We start from the raw sequence: 22,146 nt of genomic DNA, 5'->3' as shown, positions 1-22,146 counted from the left end.
TTAGAAAAATTTAAAAACTCTTTGCAGCCAAATTAAATCTCTTCCAATCATTGTCTGCAACAACAGTTAACACTCCCTTTGCACAGGAACCACGATACATAAAAATTCACCATGAGAACTTTTCAGACAGTGTAGAAACCAGAACACAATAATAATTACATGCAAGAAGAAAAACATTGTCATAAACCCCTTAATTTTACAAAAGAATGCCACTATATGTGGATTACACTTAATAGGTAGAGGCGGAAAGAATTGCCAGAAAATCGAACCTGTGGCTATTTCGGAGGGCACAGACACGCACTTAGATGTCCACTCCTTGCCAGTACCTCAAGTGCGTCCAAAACAGCCAAACTCATTCACACAGGTAACCACTGTTCAATAAATTGTGCAGCAACGGCGTCCAAACACTGAGATAGCCGTTATCTGCAAACAGTACGAAATTCAACATACATATACTCAGCAGGACTTTCAGAAGCTGAACAATTTCCACCGTCTGATTTTGTAGTGTATCCGGTTGCGGGCTGATACCTTCCAAAGCCACTTTCTCACGTTCACACCGTCTGGCAGCACAGGCGATGCCGTCGCCCCCTGACTAGACCCATCACGCAGTCGCCCACCGCACGCACGTCTCCGCCCGCGGCCCCACAGCCCACGTGACAGGAAGAGGCGGAGCTTGAGCGCAGAGCGGCCAACCGACCGACCAAGACCAGCCTTCTCCCCGCAGCGCCGGTGCGCTTAAACAGCCGAAAAGCGACCAAAGGGGAAAACCGCGGGCACGCGACACAGAGATCTCAAACGAATACCGAGAAGTGACTAGCGTCACGTATCAAATGAATCGATGAGACACAATTGCAGTCAGTCAACTCATACAAATGCCAAGGCGCAAGAATTTGTATTGTATGGACGCATATGTGAAGAATATGGCAGACTTCGTACGTTAGAAAAGCAATTAGTATACAAACATCTTGGTTACAAAACACTCGCGCCACCCTTCCTCCAGTATTGCTCATGTGTATGGGGCCCGTATCATACCGGACTACCAGAGGATTTTTAACACATACACGGTCCAGTCACGTTAATGTGAGCACCAGGAAGTCTGGTACCGCGCGCCGCGGAATTTGAATCCGCGCCAGACGTCATGGACGTCGAAGACCCATTGAGGTCTCTGCACCATCACGCCACCTGGCCCGCTTTTAGTGTGGGGGCGCCACAGTGGAACACGTGGTCCCAGCGGCCAATAGCGGCCGATAGCGTACTTAAACGCCGGCCACTCGCTCAGCCAGCCTTTTCCTCAAACGGATACGGATCCTTTACACCTGCCGGACAATATCCTCCTCAACCGCTTTTCTCCCACATCCTCTCCCACCCCCGTTCGCTGCCGTGCCTGTATTTCCACGTCCTACCTGCTCTCCATCTCTCCACCCTCCTTACCAAGGTGGCTTCCGCCAGCTCCCCCTCCCTGATGATGCCCTCCTCCATCTACCCCTCCTATCAACTTTGATCCTCCCCTCCTCTGTTTTTTTCCTCAGGACACCCTCGTTTCTCTCTTCCTTCCCTCCTTTCTCCCTTCCTCCCCCTTCTCCCCTGGGCTTCCCCTACCCCCCATACCTTCATTCCTCCCCCCATCTCCCCTCCCATTGGCATCTCTGCTCTCCCCTCTCCCTCCCCCACCACCTTCTTCTTCCCTTCTGGCAGGTCCCCAGACTCGTACACTTTAAGTGGACATTTGCGCGCCAGAGATCATCGCCATCGGTTTAGTGTATGTGCGTCATGTTTGTGGTTCAGTGTTTTGCCGCCCACGCTCCTTCGTTCGCATGTGAAGTCTAAATCATCAGTGTTTGTGCACAGTGCCGACAGTTTTCTTGTTTATTCGTCTAGTGTGAATGGCTTCATGTTTTTAATCCTTGTATCTCCTGTTTTTTAACCACCAGTCTGTTACTTTTCCGTCTTCATTGTTTTTCTCTTTTATTGTACTGCTTGTGGCTGAAGAGCGGAGTAAAATTTTCCGCTGCCAGCCCACTTTGTATGAGGTGCAAAATAAAAAAAAAAAAAGCTCAGCCAGTCTGTCTAATCTCGCTTACGTCGGTTTACACCTCGCTTTGCGCTAGACTGCTTACTTCCTGGTACACATACGAGTTTGTTACCTTGTGCCTCTGATGTTCGGTCTTCTTGTATTCTTTCTGTCCTTCGTTGGTCGTTTCCGTCCTCTTCCGTTGTGTTGTTGTTTGCGGGCCTCTGCGGGTCCCGCCGCGCCTTCCGTCATTGCTACCCCGCGACCGTCATGGTCGCAGTTACAACAGGCAACAGGAAGATACCGATAGGGCCGTGGAGCCATTCACGAGGTGCCGCAGATTCTCGAATGGGTTTAAATACAGGGAATGTTGTGGCCAGGGAAGACCGGTAAACTCACTCTCGTGTTGTCTAAAGCGAGCACGTACACTGCGAGCTGTGTGACACGTTGCATTGTCCTGCTGGTAGATGCCAACGTGCTGAGGGTAAACAAACTGCATGTAGGGGTGCACAGCGTCCGCAAGGATAGATTCATGTTTTTGTTGATCCTATGTGCCTTTTAGATTGACGTGATCACTCAGGGAATGGCAAGAAAAAATTCCCCAGGCCACAACACTCCTTCCTTGTTCACTTTCAGACATCACATGTCTTATACACCAACGGCCATCTGATAGATGGAGCAGAGTGACGGTCATTCATGTGAAAAGGTGCCTGTGGCCACTCAGAGGACGCCCAGTTGCACTATTGTCATGCAGATTCCAGCCTTCATTGACAGGAAACAGCAGTCAGCACGAGTGCGTGAACCATGCACCTGCTAAGGAGGCCGATACGCAGCTGCATCTAGTGAACGGTCGTTGAGGAGACACCGTTGGTAGCCCCCTGGGCAGTCAGTTGCTTGATGGTTGAAGGTCCATTCGGCTGCACGTATCTCTGCAGCCGTCCCTCACCCCTGTCATCTGTGGCCCGTGGTGCACCACAGTTGCCTCGTCACCTGTTTTGGATAGCACCATTTCGCCATGCACGGTATACATTAAGCAAAGCGTCACGTGAACAGTTGTCCACCGCTCGTGGTCCAGTGATGCCTCTGGATCACAGGGTCTCGGGTTCGATTCCTGGTCTGGTTGGAGATTTTCTCTGCCTGGGGACTGGGTGTTTGTGTGTCCTGAACATTTCATCACCATCTTCGTCGTCATCATCATTCGTGACAGTGGCTAAATTGGATTCTGTAAAAATTTGACTGTGTACAAATTGAGACTTTGTATGGGCTCTGTTGACCGTGCAGTTGAGCGCCCCACAAACCAAACATCGCCACGTGAACGATTTACAAAGTTAATCATTTCCTCCATCCTTGCACCCTTGATCCTAAATCCCACGACCATGGCCATTTGAACGTCGCTTCGCTTACGCATGACGATTGCGCTGTTTTCCGCGTCCCGCCCGACACACTTTATAGACCATCCACTTCGCCGTCCGTCAGTGGTTATTGCACGTCGGAGTCGGACGTAGGCTGTTGGCACATTAAGGTGACTGGACTGTATACAATATGGAATGAGGAAGTTCTGTGCAGAGTCGTCGAGAAAAGAAATATATGGCAAACACAGAGAACAAGGACAGGGTGATAGAATATACGAATGACTAATGGTACTAAAGGCAGCTGTAGAGGGAAAAAACTGTAGGGCAAGACAAAAATTAGAATACACGCTACAAATTTTTGAGGTCTTAAGGTGAAATTGCGACGCTGAGGAGGAGGCGTTGGCACAAGAGAAATTCGTGACGGATCTAATCGAACCAAAAACAAGGCTTGTGACTGTCCCCTTTGTAGTGTTGGCAGCGGAGCCAACACCGTGTTACTAGAGAACGCCGAAATGCACGCGTTTTACCTCACGCAGGCTGGCGTGAGGAGGGAAGAACTATACTGACGTGAGGTGTGGAACATGACAAGGAATTAGAATTCAGACATAAGTAGTTTGATACTTAACGTTAATCCATTAATGATGAACGTCGCTCTTGACGGTACATGATTCACAATATTATCTGTTCAAAATACATTCTTGAAGATAGTAATTATAGTAACTGAATATGGCGCCTTGCTAGGTCGTAGCAAATGACGTAACTGAAGGCTATGCTAAACTGTCGTCTCTGCAAATGAGAGCGTATGGAGACAGTGAACCATCGCTAGCAAAGTCGGCTGTACAACTGGGGCGAGTGCTAGGGAGTCTCTCTAGACTAGACCTGCCGTGTGGCGGCGCTCGGTCTGCAATCACTGACAGTGGCGACACGCGGGTCCGACGTATACTAACGGACCGCGGCCGATTTAAAGTGTGGTGTCTGGCAGTGACACCACACCCTTTGTTTCAGATCTCTGACGTTATCTTCAACAAGACAACGGTGGACTACACGCTGGCCTTGCTCTCAGGACCTGAGTACAGAAGATGTTCTACTTTCTCCAAGGCCAGCACGTTCTCCCGATCTCCCACCCTGTGAGAACGCCTGGTCAAGCATCGCCTTGAGGCTATCAAGTCACCATTTGCTAGTCAATATGATGATTTCTGACATGAAATTGAAGCAATATGGACTTGACGCAAATACATGTGTCATCCAAACGCACTTCTGGTCGATCAATTAAGTCGTATGCGCGACTGATTGGCGGATTAAGCCATCAGATTCTTAAGGTTTTTCCTATCCTCCACGTGCCCTGGCACCCCTTCTTCGTGTCGTGTTTGTGTTGGATGAGAGACCTGAGAAGGCGAAATCCAGTGCCAGCAAACACGTGGCTCCCATACAGCAATAAGAGGGCCCCTGACAACGGAACCATACGAACTTCCCCTCATCGATTTTATTCGTAGTGAAAGGTTGTGTGTGAGACGATTTGGACTTCAACAAATGTAAACAGGAAAACGCAAAACTGAACCGATTCCGAGGAAATTCAGTTTGAAAATTATGGAGGTGCTCATTGTCACTGTATGGTCGCTAGCATTCGACGATCCTGCAGCCGAATTGGTATAGAAGCATACTTATTGCCGTTGTGTAGAAGTACTGCTTCTAACCCCTTTCCCTTCCGTCCTCCCCCTTCCACCTTCTATTTACATAGAACGCCAACTTACAACAGCTGTGAAATGCAACTACAGAGCTAACGTTTATCTCGCTCGGCTGCGAACTCTTTGGGGGGGGGGGGACTAGCGACCGTACAAGTTATGCAGCGTGTTTCGCAATTCGTGTTACGGACTTCTGGAGGTTGTGGTGGAGGCTCAGTAGATCATGTTTTACACAGGAGCCCACGTCCATAACGGTTCGTCTCCATGTTACAAGGAGAAAAGAGCTACTCACAAGGGAAGCTCCCCATCGCACCCTCCCCCCCCCCCCCCCAACCACAGATTTAGTTATAAGTTGACACAGTTTCCTGTTTTCTCGATTGATCTGTGTTCAGTTTACCAAGGCTATGCACTGTGCCAACTTATAACTAAATCTGAGGGGGGTGCGATGGGGAGGTTCCCTTGTCAGTCGGGCGCTAGATGTTTCTTAGGCAAGTACTGTAGTGACAGGATGCCGGAGTACACGTTCGCAGAGTGCACAGATACGGTGTTAATTTACAGAAAAGCTCGCAGTAGTGGAAGAGTAGCTCCACGCCTAAGCCACGCGTACTTCTCGAATCGTGACACTCCATCACACGCCATGTTTGCCACAGAAGAACAATTGCTGGGTGAAAGTTCACAAGCGACAGTGCAAACTGGGGTGTTACAAGGTGACGGCGCACTGTCGTACTGGAAGAGGAGGTGCTTCGTAACGTTGAAGAGAACCCATCGACGAGTACTCGAGTCACTGCACGTTACGTTGATGTCTCTCACTCGCCTGTCTGGAGAGTTCTGCACGGACACCAACACCTGCCGTATACCGTCAGAAAGCACACGCTATGCTCCCGGCGGATTTCGTGCCATTTGTCAATCTCTGTACTTGGTTTTTACGCCATTGCGTGGATTTACCTCAGTTTACAAGGCGAATTTGTTCACCGACGAAGCGCCCTTCAAGAGGGAAGGTGTTTTGAATGTTCAAAACAACCACATTCGGGATTAAGAAAACCCCAAAGGCACCTGTACACAAAGATTTCGTGCCATTTGTCAATTTCTGTACTTGGTTTTTACGCCATTGCGTGGATTTACCTCAGTTTCCAAGGCGAATTTTGTTCACTGACGAAGCGCACTTCAAGACGGAAGGTGCTTTGAATGCTCAAAACAACCACATTCGGGATGAAGAAAACCCCAAAGGCACTTATACACAAAGATTTCAGCATACCTTCGGTGCCAGTGTTTGGGCAGCTGCTCGTATCCGCGAAAGTCGTGTGACTGGCCCCGTATATCCTTGTTCCCCACCTAACGGTGTCAGGTTCCCGATATTCCTACAACAACTGATGGCGGAGTTTATGGAAGATGCGCCACTGGACATTCAGCACGAATTGTGGTCCCAGCCCGATGGCGTGGCAATTCATTTTGTAGTTCGCGTCCGAAATCACGTGAAAGCAGTTTACGGGGGCAGGTGGATCAGTGGAGATGGATCACATGCTCGACAACCGCGGTCCCCAGATTTAACCCCTTCGGAGTTCTTCTTGTGGGGCCACATGAAGAGTCTTGTCTACGAGACCCCTGTCCAGTCGAAGGAAGATCTGGTTCCACAGATCGTGGCTGCGGAAGGAGTGATCAAACTTACACCACGCGTGTTGGACACAGTTTATGCAAACTCACTGTGCAGATACACTGTGCGCACCCAACTTGGTGGTCGTCATATCGAACAGCTGTTATAACACCACAGTAAACAGGAGTGAAATCTGTATATACTGTTTTCCTTGTGACATAGAAAGAACCATTTCTGGACTTTGGTTCCTATGTCTAACTTGATCTACTAAGGCCATCTACAACGTCTGGAAGCGAGCAACATAAATTGTGAAACTCCCTGTATAAGGACGCCTAAAGTTTTCAAATCAGAATCTCATGAAAACGGTTGAGAGTTGCGTCTCCCTATTTGCACACGCTGACGTCCTATTTGTGCCCTACACATCCTGTCAGTATGAATCAAATCGGTAGGGGGAAGTTCCTAGTCCCCTCGTGAGCTTAATGTCCCCATCCGACGAACGGTTCACATCACCAGTGTCAGATGTTCTCAGTTTATAAGACTATTTGGAGAGGTTTGGAATTTCAGCCAGGATATCAGCGCAGAGACTGATGAAGTGATGATCAGGGGCTTTACACCACCACATTATCCCTTTGCTGTCAGAACAAAGGGAAGGCAGGCGACAACAAGTGGCGGACCCACGCGGCTACTTCGACTCGATAACAAGCCCAGTTAGGGCCACTGTTGTGAAAACTTCCTGGCAGATTAAAACTGTGTGCTGGACCGAGACTCGAACTCGGAACCTTTGCCTTTCGCGGGCAAGTGCTCTACGGACTGAGCTACCAAAGCACGACTCACGACCCGTCCTCACAGCTTTACTTCCGCCAGTGCCTCGTCTCCTACCGTCCTGACGACGCGTCGTGAGTCGTGCTTGGTTAGCTCAGTTGATAAAGTACTTGCCCGTGAAAGGCAAAGGTGCCGAGTTCGACTCTCCGTCTGGCACACAGTTTTAATCTGCCAGGAAGTTTCATATCGGCGCACACTCCGCTGCATAGTGAAAATGTCATTCAGGGCCACTGTTGTTGCCAGAGTCGGAAGTTCTGTGTGCTAGATGTCACACTGCTGTGTCCACAACTCACTTACAACTTTGAACGTGTATTCAATGCACTATACTACAAACGTAAAATAAGCAAACCTTTCTGAACTGCTATTATTCCTTGTATAATAGTTTATACAGTTTTCCTCTCCTCGTTCACTGCTGGCTTTGGAATGGTGTTGCAGTCTGTGATTCCAGTGGCGCTCTTTCAGCTGGTGACTATGACAATGACCGCCACCGACACGACGGCTGTGTGCATGAGTTACGCGCTGGCGCTGCTCGCGCTCCACCCAGAGTGGCAGGACGCGGCCCACCGGGAGCTGAAGGACGTCTTCGGCGAGGGCGACGACTACCTGCGTGCTCCTAGCCTCGCAGAGCTGGCCAGCCTCAGGGTCCTGGAGAGCATCATCAAGGTGAGCCGCCACCCACTGATCAGTGAGGTCGCAAATCGTGCCACTAGAGGACGCCACCAAGTTTCATCTGTAGACCACTGTTCTGGGACTTCAGACGATTCTTTGTTGGTGGTCGAAGCAGCTCTGGAGATCACCATGAAGGTGGAGAGGTACCCACTAATTTCCATGTGCCAGAACTGCATACAATCATCACGCTATGGGAGTATGCGCATAAGGGTCTCCATGTGTACCTCTATTTTGAGACTTCCGGTTTGATTTGCTGTTGATGGTGGTAGTAGTGCTGTAGAGCACTACTGAGGTAAACAGTCAGCCAGTAATTGCTGGGTCTCACAAACACAGTCAAAAGATGTCCCATCAGAGAATGTCCCCAGGGTTGCATATGTGGACTACTGTTATTGAGACTTCACGCTGAATTTGTTGATGTCGGTGGTAGTAGTGCTACAGAGCACCATGAAGTTGTTATAAGGACGTTCTTCTTCATGTTCCATTTGGGACACACATCTCAGATTTTCTTCTTACAGAAGTCTCCCCAAGGCACTAATCGATGACTAGAGGAGAAAAAAATCTGTAAACTGATCTCTGAAAAAATTTCATCTTTCCTATTGATACATACTAGCTCCCATGTCCCACAGCTACAGACACAACTCATTATGAGAGGATGCCCTCTAGGCTCTCTTTGTGACGCTGTTTTAAAACGTTAGCTTCATTGTTGATGGTGGTATAGTACTGGAGAGCACCATTGAAGTAAATTTCTAATTACTACCTGCCATGTCCCACAATTGGAGTCACTGGGCAGTGTACAACAACATACCACCTACGTGTTATTGTGGCATTTAGATTTGCTGTTGGTGGTGGTGGTAGTGTTGGATAGCATAATCGAGGTGCCTTAGAGACAAGTTCTTCTTCACGTAGGGTAGTAGGAGTAATCCATCGAACTACAGACCTATATCATTGACGTCCGTTTGCAGTAGGGTTTTGGAGCATATACTGTATTCAAACATTATGAATCACCTCGAGGGGAACGATCTATTGATACGTAATCAGCATGGTTTCAGAAAACATCGTTCTTGTGCAACGCAGCTAGCTCTTTATTCGCACGAAGTAATGGCCGCTATCGACAGGGGATCTCAGGTTGATTCCGTGTTTCCGGATTTCCGGAAGGCTTTTGACACCGTTCCTTATAAGCGACTTCTAATCATGCTGCGGGCATACGGTGTATCGTCTCAGTTGTGCGATTGGATTCGTTATTTCCTGTCAGGAAGGTCGCAGTTCGTAGTAATAGACGGCAAATCATCGAGTCAAAATGAAGTGATAACAGGTGTTCCCCAGGGAAGCGTGCTGGGACCTCTCCTGTTTCTGATCTATATAAATGACCTGGGTGACAAACTGAGCAGTTCTCTTAGGTTGTTCGCAGATGATACTTTAATTTACCGTCTAGTAAGGTCATCCGAAGACCAGTATCAGTTGCAAAGCGATTTAGAAAAGATTGCTGTATGGTGTGGCATGTGGCAGTTGACGCTAAATAACGAAAAGTGTGAGGTGATCCACATGAGTTCCAAAAGAAATCCGTTGGAATTCGATTACTCGATAAATAGTACAATTCTCAAGGCTGTCAATTCAACAAAGTACCTGGGTGTAAAAATTACGAAAAACTTCAGTTGGAAACACCACATGGACAATATTGTGGGGAAGGCGAGTAAAAGGTTGCGTTTCATTGGCAGGACACTTAGAAGATGCAACAAGTCCACTAAAGAGACAGCTTACACTACACTCGCTCGTCCTCTGCTAGAATATTGCTGCGCGGTGTGGGATCCTTACCAGGTGGGATTGACGGAGGACACTGAAAGGGTGCTAAAAAGGGCAGCTCGTTTTGTATTATCACGTAATAGGGGAGAGAGTGTGGCAGATATGATACGCGAGTTGGGATGGAAGTCATTAAAGCAAAGACTTTTTCATCGCGGCGTGATCTATTTACGAAATTTCAGTCACCAACTTTCTCTTCCGAATGCGAAAATATTTTGTTGAGCCCTACCTACATAGGTAGGAATGATCATCAAAATAAAATAAGAGAAATCAGAGCTCGAACAGAAAGGTTAGGTGTTCGTTTTTCCCGCGTGCTGTTCGGGAGTGGAATGGTACGGAGATAGTATGATAGTGGTTCTATGAACCCTCTGCCAAGCACTTAAATGTGAATTGCAGAGTAATCATGTAGATGTAGATACTAGTTGGAGCAACGATTTAAGTTTTAGTTCTTACAGCAGTTTTGCCAAGGCACTGGTCAATAACTGGAACAGAAATAGTCTGCAAAGTGGTATATGACAAATTTCCCGCTTGTGTTGCCTCTAGATCCCCAAGAACACAAAGTAGGAGTAGCTGCCATGACCCACGGTTCCATTAGTGGACTGGTATTTTAACACTTCAGATTTGTTGGTGATGGTGGTGGTAGCGGTGGAGATCACTACTGTAGTGCGCTGCCACCCACTAGTTTCCAGGTCGCACAACTGCAGTCACAAGGCACGCTATGCTAGGGTGCGTCAATGTTTCCTTACGTGGAGCACAGTTTGAGGCTTCAGATTGGACTTGTTTTTGGTTTGTTTTGGTTTTAGGGCGCAAAACTGCTATCGTCATTAGCGCCCAGTCCGTGACTTAGGAAACAGTAAAAACCGAAAATGGAAACCAGTAGCAATGGGAACGAAACTCAAAAAACTGGAGAAACTAAAAGCAGAAGCAAGGCTTAAAAATCCACTAGAGAAAGGGGTTGCTTGTCCCCAAAAAAAGCTTCAAATGACTGGCGTCATTTCACTATCACTAATTAACTCGAGAACGCGATCGGACGAGCGCGTGTCATCTGCTAAAATTGACGATATATCAGGCGACAGCTGTAGACGGGCGCGTAATGGAGTAAAATAGGGGCACTCAAATAAAAGGTGTCCTACCGTCCACAGCTGAGAGCAGTGGGGACAGAGTGGGGGAGGATCGCCGCTTAAAAGATCTCGATGGCTAAAAAGACAGTGCCCTATCCGGAGTCTAGTTAGAATTACCTCCTCCCGACGACGCGTTCGGGAGGAAGAGGTCCAAGCACAAGGAAGAGCTTTCACATCCCGCAATTTATTATGGGGAAGTGTCGACCAATGTGCGTGCCATAAAAGCACAACACGACGACATAAAACGCTCCGTAGATTGGTGAAGGGAATCGATTGAATAGCTGGCCGAAGAAGAGAGACTGCAGCCTTGGCCGCTATATCGGCCGCCTCATTTCCACAGATACCAACGTATCCCGGGAGCCAGAGGAACGCCACCGAGACGCCCCCCAGGTGGAGCAAGCGCAGACAGCCCTGAATCCGGTGGACCAGAGGATGGACAGGGTAAAGAGCTTGGAGACTGAGGAGAGAGCTGAGAGAATCTGAACAGATAACATACAGTATCCGCTGATGGCGGCGGATGTAGTGGACAGCCTGGAGAACAGCGTAAAGCTCCGCAGTATAAACCGAACACTGGTCGGGAAGCCGAAATTGATTTGGGGTGTCACCAACAATATAGGCACTCCCTAAACCTAACGATGTTTTCGAGCCATCAGTGTAAATAAATGTGGCATTCTTCATTTGTGCACATAGAGCAGCAAATGCCCGACGATAAACAAGTGAAGGGGTACCATCCTTGGGAAATTGACAAAGGTCACGGAGCAGGCGGATCCGGGGACGGAGCCAAGGCGGTGCTGTACCCCACGTTGTTAAGAAGGTTTTAGGAAAGCGGAAGGAAAGAGAATGGAGCAGTTGACGGAAGCGGACTCCCGGTGGTAGTAGGGAGGAGGGGCGGCCTGCATACCCTACATCAAAGGAGGCGTCGAAAAAAATGTCATGGGCTGGATTAGCAGGCATGGAAGACAGATGGCTAGCATAACGACTCAGAAGGACTGCTCGCCGATTGGACATCGGAGGTTCAGCAGTCTCAGCATAAAAGCTTTCCACAGGGCTGGTGTAAAAAGCTCCAGACACTAAACGTAATCCACGGTGGTGGATAGAGTCGAGACGACGAAGAATAGACGGCCGAGCAGAGGAGTAAACTATGCTTCCATAGTCCAATTTCGAGCGCACTAAGGCGCGATAGAGGCGGAGAAGGACGACTCGGTCCGTTCCCCAGGAGGTACCATTCAGGACACGGAGGGTGTTGAGGGATCGCAGGTAGCTAGCCGAAGGACAGGAAACGTGGGAGGACCAGCACAGTTTTCTGTCAAACATAAGACCCAAGAATTTTGCGACGTCCGAAGACGGAAGGTTGACAGGTCCTAGATGTAAGGAGGGTGGAAGAAACTCCTTACGTCGCCAAAAATTAACACAAACGGTCTTACTGGGAGAAACACGGAAGCCGGTTTCGATGCTCCAAGAATGGAGGCGATCGAGACATCCTTGAAGACGTCGTTCAAGAAGGCTGGTCTGTTGAGAGCTGTAGTAGATCGCAAAATCGTCCACCAAGAGGGAGCCCGAGACATCAGGAAGGAGACAATCCATAATTGGATTTATGGCAATGGCAAACAGTACAACACTCAGCACGGAGCCCTGGGGTACCCCGTTTTCTTGGGAGAAAGTACAGGAGCGTGTAGTGTTCACCCGCACTCTAAATGTGCGCTCTGCCATAAATTCGCGAAGAAAAAGGGGCAGCCGACCTCGAGAGCCCCAAGAGAACAGTGTGCGGAGGATGCCTGTCCTCCAACAGGTATCGTATGCTCTCTCCAGGTCAAAAAATATTGCTACTGTATGGCGTTTCCGGAGAAAATTGTTCATGATATAAGTGGAGAGAGCAACAAGATGGTCAACTGCAGAACCATGCTTTCGGAATCCGCATTGGGTAGGTGTTAAAAGACTGCGGGACTCCAGCCACCAAGCTAAACGGCAATTCACCATACGCTCCAGAACCTTACATACACTACTCGTGAGAGAAATGGGGCGATAGCTAGAGGGGAGATGTTTGTCGTTTCCAGGTTTCGGAACAGGAATGACGATAGCTTCCCGCCATCGTCTGGGAAAAGTACTGTCGGTTCAAATTCGATTATAAAGGCGAAGGAGGTAACGCAGACTATGGGTTGATAAATACAGCAACAGTTGGACGTGGATACCATCCGGTCCTGGGGCGGAGGAGCGAGAAGAAGAGAGTGCATGTTGGAGTTCCCGCATGGAGAAACAGTATTATAGCTTTCGCGACTTTGAGAGAAGAAAGCAAGAGGTTGCACTTCCGTTGCAGGTTTCTTCGGGAGAAACGCTGGCGGGTAATTTGAAGAGCTCGAAATCCCAGCAAAGTGTTGACCCAATGAGTTAGAAATTGCGATGGGGTCCACTAATGTATCATGCGCGACAGTGAGCCCAGAGACTGGGGAGAAACTAGGCGCGCCTGATAACCGTCGAATCCGACTCCAAACTTCCGAGGAGGGAGTGAAGGTGTTAAATGAGCTAATAAAGAATTTCCAGCATGCCTTCTTGCTATCGCGGAAGACGCGACGGCATCGCGCACGAAACTGCTTATAGCGGATACAGTTGGCCAAAGTAGAATGGTGGCGGAAAACACGAAGAGCACGTCGCCGCTTACGTATTGCGTCATGGCATGCCTCGTTCCACCAAGGAACTGGGGGGCGCTGGGCAATTCGGAGGTGCGTGGTATTGAATGTTCCGCAGCTGTAAGAATAACGTCTGTAATATGTGTGACCTCATCGTCGACGCTAGGAAAGTGACGGTCATCGAATGTCGCTAGAGACGAAAAAAGTGTCCAATCGGCTTGGGCAAACTTCCAGCGTCGCGGGCGCATATATGGCAGTTGAGGCTGCAGTCTAAGGACACATGGAAAGTGGTCACTCGAGTGTGTATCATCAAGGGCGAACCATTCGAAGAGCCGAGCTAGCGGAACAGTACCGACCGAAAGGTCCAAATGAGAGAAATTTGTCGTGGAGGCAGACAAAAATGTAGGGACCCCAGTGTTGAGGCAAACTAGATCCGCTTGGTGGAAGACGTCTAGCAATAGTGAGCCACGTGGATAAGGATGTGGAGATCCCCAAAGCGGGTGGTGGGCATTGAAGTCGCCAACCAGCAAATAGGGGGGTGGAAGCTGACCAAGAAGATGAAGGAGATCAGCTCATGCCATTGGTGTGGACGATGGAATGTATACAGTACAAAGAGAAAAGGTATATCAAGAAAGGGAAAGATGGACAGCAACAGCTTGGAAGGAAGGGTTTAAGGGGATTGGGTGATAATGGAGAGTATCATGGAGAAGAATCGTGAGTCCTCCATGGGCTGGATTGCCTTCAACAGAGGGGAGATCAAATCGGACGGACTGAAAATGGGGGAGAACAAAGCAGTCATGGGGACACAGCTTTGTTTCCTGAAGACAGAAGATGGCCAGCGAGTAGGATCGTAAGAGGATCGACAATTCATCCCGATTGGCCTCAAATGCCGTGGATATTCCAGTGGATAATGGACATAGGGTGAATAGAAAATGGAGGAATGTGACCAAGGTTGCTATCAACTCAACGACCGCTCAGAGCTTGCGACCGACAGCATGGAATGGCATTCAGCCGAAGGCAGAAGATGGTGATCCATAATTTGTTCAGGAGCAGCTCCTGCCACAAGCGATCGGCTGGTTGATCGGCCGCCACCAGTGCGCCTCGGCGACACAGAAGACGGCCGAGGGCGATTTCCGCCAGGCGGTGCTGTAGATGAGACACGCCTTGGTGGAGAAGGAGATGAACAGGGTTTCTTATTAGCCTTCTTCGAAACATGATGTTTAGATGAAGGAGTAACCGATGGTTGTGAAGTTGGGGTACGTAAAAAATCTTCACGAGTATGCTCTTTTTTCGAAGTCTTCGTGTCTGACTTTTGTGCTCGAGATTTAGCAAAACCCGATGAAGGGTGAGCCATAGAGTGGGCAGGCGAAAGTGAGGTTGAACAGGCGATCTTTACGCTGGCCCATCTGACGACCATGGCACTGAAGGTGAGGTCGCAAGTCTGCGTGGCCGCCTCCTTTGTTGGCCGAGGAGAAGCAAGGACAGTGCTGTATTTTCCTGTCTGAGGCACAGTGGGCTGTCGACTGGCGAATAATTTTCGAGCAGCAAAGGTCGACACCTTTTCCTTCACTCTGATTTCCTGAATGAGCTTTTCGTCTTTAAAAATGGGGCAATCTCGAGAGGAAGCAGCGTGGTCACCCTTACAGTTGATGCAACGAGGGGATGGAGGTGGACAAGCACCCTCATGGGCATCCCTGCCACATGTAACACATTTGGCCGGATTGGGACAGGACTGGCTGGTGTGACTGAACTGCTGACACCGATAGCAACGCATAGGGTTTGCGACGTAAGGGCGAACGGAAATTCTCATAGCCTGCTTTCATTTTCGATGGGAGTTGAACTTTGTCAAATGTCAAGAAGACAGTGCGGGTTGGAATGAGGCTCGTGTCAACCCTTTTCAGAACTCTATGAGCAGCCGTTAGACCCTGGTTAGACAGGTAGTGCTGAAATTCCTCGTCAGACAATCCGTCGAGGGAGCGTGTATAAACGACTCCATGTGAGGAATTTAAAGTGCGGTGCGCTTCAATCCGGACAGGGAAGGTGTGGAGCAGTGAAGTACGCAGCAATTTTTGTGCCTGGAGGGCACTGACTGTTTCTAACAACAAGGTGCCATTCCGTAATCTGGAACAAGACTTTACAGGACCTGCAATTGCGTCAACACCTTTCTGAATAATGAAAGGGTTGACCATGGAGAAGTCGTGACCTTTGTCAGACTTCTGAAACAACAAGGAACTGTGGCAACGATGGAAGAACTGTCTGTGGCTGAGACTCAGTGAACTTACGCTTGTGAGCAGACATAGTGGAAGATGAGGAAACCATTGCGGAAGAATCCCCATGATTACCGGCGTCTCCGATGGCGCTCTCCTCCCTTGTGGGGCCCCTCTCTGAGGACACTCCCGCCTTAGGTGATTGTTCACACCTCAGGTCACACCTCCGCACAACCGGACGTAGGGACCAATCGGCACTTTCGGAAGGTATCAGCTCGGGTAATCACCCCTCCCTGGGCCTGGCCGTTACCAGGGGGTACGTACGTGTCCTACCTGTCTACCCGGGGCGGGGAATTACGCGTTACCCCGTCATCGGCTACGCACGAAAATGCGTGGGTCGGCCTTCAGACACGCACAGGGAGGAAGAAAGGGAAAGGGAAAGGCGAAGAATGCGTTACATTTACGAGCGTCCGTCTCTGGACGTAGGCACAAACCATACTCCCAGAGGGGGAGAAGGGGAAGGAAAGAGCCAGAGGTGAGGGGAGGGGGGCGAAGATGGGGGATAGGGAAGGATGCGGAAATGGAAGGTATGCAGCCCGGAAAGGAAGGAGGGCCACATTAGCTCGGGGTCCTGTGCTCGCTACGCACATATCCACAAAAAGAGTTGCGGACCCCCTGGGGAGAGGTTGGACTTGTTGATCATGATAGCTGTGCTGGAGAGCGACATCAAGAAGCTTTCCAAACAAGTATTTCAGTTAGGGCAACCATTTAACCCACTACTGCACGGTTTCTTTAGGAAACCAGTTTTATTGAAAAAAATATTTGACGGTAGGGTCAGATAGACAAAATACTATGTAACAGCTTGAACACTGAAATTTTGATTTATTCATTACTTTAGATTTGGTGCCAATAACAGACAGGGAAATAAACTCTTTCCTATCATTAAGCATCATTTTACACACCTTAAAACCTAACTAGTTGTAATCCAACAGGTAGAAATGCATCACTCTTTGAGCTGCTGTCGCGTGTGTTTAATTACACTCGACCTTTAGCAAAGATTATTATTGATTTAACTATTTCTACCAACATTACGATGCCTAACGAAGTCTAGCTCGATGGTGTGAGACTGTGTGTGTTGCCATATGGAAACATTACGGACATACAAGTGCTATCCTTAATTATTGTACATAAATTTACAGTTTGTTGCAAAATGGCAACAGCATGCAATACAGGATTATGAATTACTCCTTAAAGTAGTTTCGCCAAGGCACTGATCCATAACTCTACTGTCCTGCGGCCGGCAGGAAAGAACTAACGGTGAAGATCGAATACGCTTTATTTAACTAAAACGCCCTGTTGGCGTGCACTAATTTCCAAACTCAACAACAACAAGAAACAATATAATTCTTGTGGTGGTGGCGAAAGCTCGATAAAAGTTACAAGACAATGAAAAGAAAAGATAGCAACCAAAATACTACGCTACATAGTTCCAAAGTGGCGTTACGCCCAACAAGATACAAATTTCTACAAAAGACTACGGCGAGTGTTTACTGGGATAGAGCTGGTGTAGGTATTGGCCAGAGCTGTCCTAGCTGTAGGTACATGTGTACATAGTTCCGTGTAGTCAGCGCGTACACAACTTTCCCAACAGAGCGCGCCCCGCTAAACACAACAGTTCAGGTGCAGCGCTCGTCCGTCTCCGCACTATGAGATGGCGCTGTCTTGGAGACGGACCAAATTCTGCTTTCGTCGATCCGCGTATTAATATGTAACGCAGCCAGTGAGATTGCTGCTAACGTAGAACCTTTTCTCCTCGCGGATCACACTCGCGCAGTGATACCTGAACGCGCGAGATATTATAACGAGTGTACAGACCTCCGATGAGTCAGTCTGCATTAGTCTGTAGTCAAGTTTCAGTCTGCGCCTGATAAAATTATCATATTCCTGTAATAGCCATGAAGATAAATGAATAGACACTTTGTCAAGTATCAGATATGTGAGAATAAGATTAACATACCAAGACCAAAGGAACTTCAGATTGTCAATTGTAAACAGCATCCAGAATCAAGTTACGTTATATCTATGATTATTATTATTATTATTTTAATAAATGTGTGTGAAAATTAATCAAGTTGGTCACCGTCAATCTGCTACTCTAAGCGTGCAAGTGGCATTTCTATCCTCTGACCTAACGGCAGAAGATAAACACGCCACGATAAGACCACGAGACATATTGCTGACACTCGCCTACTTCGTTAGAGCGACAAGTCAAATAATCTGATGGTGTGTGTACCGAAGGTCCTACAGTACGCACACCGCAGTACACGCTGACGGTCTGACTGTTCTGGCATGCTTATAACACCGATTCTGCGGAGCGCTACACTTAGTTACATTACTTCCAATTGTTGGCTCTCCGTCAAATGGCTTTTCACGAAGTAGAACCGTGTTTATGAGGAAAGTCTTGATGTTTACATTCACTGGCGATATTTTGATACGAACTGTTGAAGGGAGGTCGGCAGCCCACCTTGCGTGTATGTTGTGCGGGCCCTCTAAGTGATAAGAGGCCGTTACGACAATAACTAGATCAGAAATAGTATTCAAAGTGGTCTATGACAAATTTTAGTCCGCAGCTCGTGCGTTCTCGCTTCCCACGCCCGGGTTCCCGGGTTCGATTCCCGGCGGGGTCAGGGATTTTCTCTGCCTCGTGATGTCCTTAGGTTAGTTAGGTTTAAGTAGTTCTAAGTTCTAGTGGACTGATGACCATAGATGTTAAGTCCCATAGTGCTCAGAGCCATTTGAACCATTTTTGAGAAATTTTACGCGAAATTCGCCTCTAGTTCCCCATGCAGACATAGTAGTTTACTTTCCCCACAAATGCAGTCACAAGTCGTGTTAGAAGAGGATGGCCCCTAGGTTCCACATGTGGTCCACTATTCTGGGGCTTCGTATTAGATTTGCTGTCGTCTTCGGTTGTGGCACTTTTAGAGAACACCATCAAGCTGAGCTGTTTGGTATGAGCTGCGGTATTCCAAACTGCAGCGTGAGAATGTTCCCCTGCCTTCCCCTAGCCTCAAGTTTCCGTATTGCTCTGGACTTCATTCTACATTTTTTTATGTTCTCGGTTGTGGTAGTGCTGGAAAGCACCACTGAGATGAGGATTACACACTAGCTTCCACATTTCGCGACTGCGATCACAAAATGTACTACGAGAGCGTCCATAGAAGGTAGTCAATATTTTTGAAATTTTTATTGAATTTATTGTTGGTGATGGTGCTGCTATTGGAGAGCACCAGCAAGTTGAACTATTGGCCTGTAGCTCTCGTGGCTTGCAACTGTATTAACAAACCAAGCGCCCTAGAAGAATCTGCAATACCTAAATACGCTGATAAACCCTAAAACTGTGACCAGATGTGTATTGGCGCACCTTTAGAATGCAAGGGAGCAGCGACTCTACGTGGCACGTACTCAAAAACTCCCTCTGTAGGTACATGGTAGTGCCAGGTTCATATGCAGGGGCTGCGCCCGGTAGTTAGTGTGTGCATAGCTGGTGGCTGCAGTGTGTGCCATCAGCTACAGACCAGTCTCGACGAGTCCGCGTCCACAGTAGTCGCAATTGGCGATGTCGGTAGTCAACATGGGAGCACACAGGCGTCGTCTGCCGCGTGCTCAGCAACGCGCGCTGAACAGAGAGCACCGGAAAACGTGCGCCTGCGCCAGCGTTGAACTCTGCCGTCACACCTGCCACACGTCGTTGCCCATCGTGCTTTAGAGAGCGATCTTTACGTTCTGGTTTCAGGAACTGATCTCCAACAACTTGTCTCCTACCCGCGATTTCACCGTCCTTCATCCACTTTTCGTGGTTGCTGAAGACAGTAGCAAGCGAACGGTCGCCCGGCTTCGCCATTTCTGAGATGCTGGTTGCCTGCTGCCACGTCATAACAACCTTGTGTTTGTCGAAATCGCTTATGTAAATTAATTACTAGGTCTGTGGCACGTATCGTGGCTATAATGATTCCCCATTTGTGTCCGCCCGGCTTATATACTTTACAACACATCTCTGTGGTGGGAAGGCGCGTGGGCATCTCTAACGAAACTCTACCACTCAGTTTATCTGAGGTTTTTTATTTTTTTTTTTTAAAGTCATAAGTCTTCCGAATGGTTTGCTGCGGCCAGCCACGAATTCCTCTCCCGTGCCAACCTCATGTCAAACTAGCAGTTGCAACTTAACCCTCAATTAATTGCATGTATTCCGATCTCAGTCTTCCTCTACTGATTTTGCTCTCTACAGCTGTCCCTAGTACCGTTCAAGTACTGAAAAGGTGTCTTATCATCCTGTCCCTTCTACTTGTCGTTGTTTTCTACATATTCTCCATAGAACCTCGTCATTCCTTTCGTTATCAGTGAACCTAATTTTGAGCATTCGTCTGTAGCACCACATGTCAAATTCTTCGAAGCTCTTCTATACCGGTTTTCCCCACAGTCTACGTTTCACTGCCATAAACTGCTGTGCTCCAGACGTACGTTCTCAGAAATTTCTTCCTGAAATTAAGACCTATGTTTGATACCAGTAGACCTCTCTTGGCCGGAAGACTTTCTGCCAGTGCTCGTCAGCTTTTGTTGTCCTCCTTGCTCCGCCCGTCATTGGTTATTTCCCAAGGTAGTAGAACTTCTTAAATTCATCTACTTCGTGACCATCAATCCTGATGTGAAGTTTCTCGCTGTTCTCATTTCTGCTACTTCTCATTACTTTCGTCTTTCTTCAATTTACTCTCAGTCAATATTATGTACTGATTAGACTGTTGATTCTATTCAGAATATCACGTAATTCTTCTTCACTTTCACTCAAGGTAGCAATGTCGTCAGCGAGTAGTATGATTGACCCCTTTCAGTGACACTACTGTGAAAATTATACAAATTGCGTTTAACCGTGGATGACTATAAAACGTGGCCCTGTATAGCGGAAATTAAGACGACACAATATACTTTTCCTGTACTCCAAGAATTCTCATTTTGTTTCCCACATAAGTAAATAAAATTATTAAATCTGTTGCCATAGATTATCTGTCTTCAGCTGACTGCAGTCTGATTAAAAAGAATTACACCAGACGCGTTCCTCTCCTATTTACAAAGTATCTTCTGTGGTTGTTCTATAAACTGAATACACACGTGTATATTTTTTTATTGTTTTACGTTAAAAACATTGTTTTCTTTATAAAGTTAGTGTGCAAGCTACTTACGTAGTTTCTTTACATAATCTGCTTCTTCTCCTCTTGCTACCAGTGATTGATGTCGATAGGCTTCATTCGACACCTGCCCTTGGCATTTTTTGGCATTCTGCGCTATTCCTTGTGCTGCACTATTCACAGTTGGCTTTCTTAACTGTTTTTCGTTCGCCACTGCCAGAGTGTCTGCGCCCATTCGTTTGTGCTGAATGTTGCCAACATATGAAACGAATTTGCGTGTGTGTGTGTGTGTGTGTGTGTGTGTGTGTGTGTGATGTGTGAGACAGAGAGAGAGAGAGAGAGTGAAACTGTCTCGTTTGTAGGTAGAGACGTGAGACGACTGTTTTTTCTTTTCGTAATCACTGTGCAATGCCATTCCTGTCTTTCCTCCCTATCATCACCCTCCACCGCCCCCCTCTCCCCCAAACGCCGCTTGCAAAAAAACCACTCCTCTCACGTCTCTACCTACATACGATACAATTTCACTCTCTCTCTCTCTCTCTGTCTCACACATCACACATCCCACACACGAAAATTCGTTTCATACGTTGGCAACATACGTTGGCAACACTCACCACAAATCAACAGGCGTTAACACTGGCAGTGAAGAACGAAAATCAGTGACCATGTTATAGAATATAGATTATTCTTTGTTTTAAATTCTGAAGAAGACACTCCTAGCAGTGTTGAAACCAGGTTAATTTGTTAAAATTATAGTGAAAGAGGGCTGTTTCTCTTTCAGTTGTAACTATTTACGGTCTCTGAACATGCAGCCATGTACAAAATTTTGCTTTTCAGTCCATCCCAGGCATGTTCGATAGGGTTCATGTTTGGAGAACATGCTGGCCACTCTAGTCGAGCTATGTCGTTATCCTGAAGGAAGTCACTCACAAGATGTGCACGATGGGGGTACTAATTGTCGTCCATGAAGACGAATGCCTCGCCAATATGCTGCCGATATGGTTGCACTATCAGTCGGAGGATGGCATTCACTAGTCTTACAGCCTTTACGGAGCCCTCCATGACCACCTGCGGCGTACGTTGGCCC

The 22,146-nt window shown here is 47.9% G+C and overlaps 1 protein-coding gene across 2 annotated transcripts in view; it reads left to right on the top strand.

Moving 5' to 3' along the window:
* Positions 1–22,146, top strand: part of LOC124716977 (cytochrome P450 4C1-like) — a 166,323-nt gene that overhangs the window by 119,306 nt on the left and 24,871 nt on the right. For both annotated transcript variants that reach the window (XM_047243581.1, XM_047243580.1), the window contains exon 6: positions 7,921–8,121. In XM_047243581.1, the coding sequence (XP_047099537.1) occupies positions 7,921–8,121 (201 nt within the window). The remainder of the gene's footprint in view (positions 1–7,920; positions 8,122–22,146) is intronic.

This window comes from Schistocerca piceifrons, chromosome 9, assembly GCF_021461385.2.
Source record: "Schistocerca piceifrons isolate TAMUIC-IGC-003096 chromosome 9, iqSchPice1.1, whole genome shotgun sequence".
Classification (NCBI taxonomy): domain Eukaryota; kingdom Metazoa; phylum Arthropoda; class Insecta; order Orthoptera; family Acrididae; genus Schistocerca; species Schistocerca piceifrons.
Note: the sequence above shows the minus strand (reverse complement) of the source record. Positions and strands in the feature narration are given on the sequence as shown.